The sequence below is a fragment of the Anneissia japonica genome, unplaced genomic scaffold (assembly GCF_011630105.1).
Source record: "Anneissia japonica isolate Jap-2015-1 unplaced genomic scaffold, ASM1163010v1 scaffold125957_len1292_cov131, whole genome shotgun sequence".
Classification (NCBI taxonomy): domain Eukaryota; kingdom Metazoa; phylum Echinodermata; class Crinoidea; order Comatulida; family Comatulidae; genus Anneissia; species Anneissia japonica.
This window is the reverse complement of record NW_022746501.1, coordinates 1-1,292: the sequence shown is the minus strand read 5'-3', so window position 1 is coordinate 1,292 and position 1,292 is coordinate 1. Positions and strand designations below refer to the sequence as shown.

Below are 1,292 nucleotides of genomic sequence, written 5' to 3'. Positions count from 1 at the left end.
TACAATTAATAATAATAATAATATATATATAATCTATATATATAGACCTATATATATATATATATATATATATATATGTATATATATACAATTAATGTATATACCTTTTTCCAATTATTTCTGCTGATGTAGTCATCCATGCTGCCCCAGGGACCACATCTCGAAATCCCACACAAAGCTTCATGTTGAAGGGCGATTTTTCTAGGTATTTCATCATTTCCAAGACAAAAGCACGATCATCAATCGTAAAACATACAAAGGCGTCAAATGTTTCAATGGGACCTGGAAAAATGATTTATAACGATGTTGGTGTGACATGAATTAATACTAATATTTAAAGTATAAATTTTTATTATTATCATCATCATCATCATCTTCTTCTTTTTCATCCTCATCATCCTTATCATCATTATCATCATCATCGTAGTCGTCGTCGACGTCGTCGTTGTCATCATCATTATTACTATTATTATTATTATTATTATTATTATTATTATTATTATTATTATTATATGAATATTAAGAGTACAATTATGATGGCCATAGACTCACCATCGGGATGGTCGTGCAGTGTAATTCCTCGATTTTCTGGTGTCACGGGAATATTGGGATAGTTACTTGCAGCTACTAAATTCGTATTTAAAAACAAAATATTAATATTATAAAAAATATTATCAGGTCTATAGTAAAAATGCCTAAAAATGAATAGTAACAACTATGAATTATCAATAAATTGCACCCTCCCCAAAAATATTTCCGCAATTCTATTAATTATTGCTTTGGTCAGTAGACATTAAGTAAGGCAGTGGCTATTTTACAACTGTTTCAAATTCCTAATTCTGATTCAATAACGTCCAATTAGATTTAAGAATGCGTTTGAGAATGGTGTAACTATAGACCCCTGCCTAAAATTAAAATAGATGAAGCAAGTCAACCTACATTCTAAAACTGGCGTGGGTTGGAAAGGATTCGATTCCCTTTCAATTTTTTTCCTCCAGGCCTCTGCATCTCTCTCTGGCAATAAAAAAGAGATAATTATTAATTGAGTTAAGTGGACATAATTTAGACGTACTGGACAGTTGTGCGTTGAAGTGTATCGGGCTGGATAAAATCAATTTGACTCATAGGTCGTTGTGGTCTAGAGGTATGATGATTGGCTTTTTAGCGAGAAGTCACAGGTTCGAATCCCACACAGACAATACTTCTATAACATCATTTACCTATTTGTCTATATTTATATATGTTCAGTGCTCGCTGCATGATTTATATATACAGTATATATAGGCCTATAC

At 31.3% G+C, this 1,292-nt stretch overlaps 1 protein-coding gene across 1 annotated transcript; it reads right to left on the bottom strand.

Moving 5' to 3' along the window:
• Positions 1 to 91: 91 nt before the first annotated feature.
• LOC117120232 (myeloid differentiation primary response protein MyD88-like) lies at positions 92 to 1,108 on the bottom strand (the record flags this gene model as incomplete). The annotated part of the gene is made up of 3 exons (XM_033265248.1): positions 92 to 282; positions 553 to 627; positions 940 to 1,108. Coding segments are annotated over 3 exons (435 nt in total), but the record flags the coding sequence as incomplete, so codon positions are not given.
• Between the last annotated feature and the right edge of the window lie 184 nt (positions 1,109 to 1,292).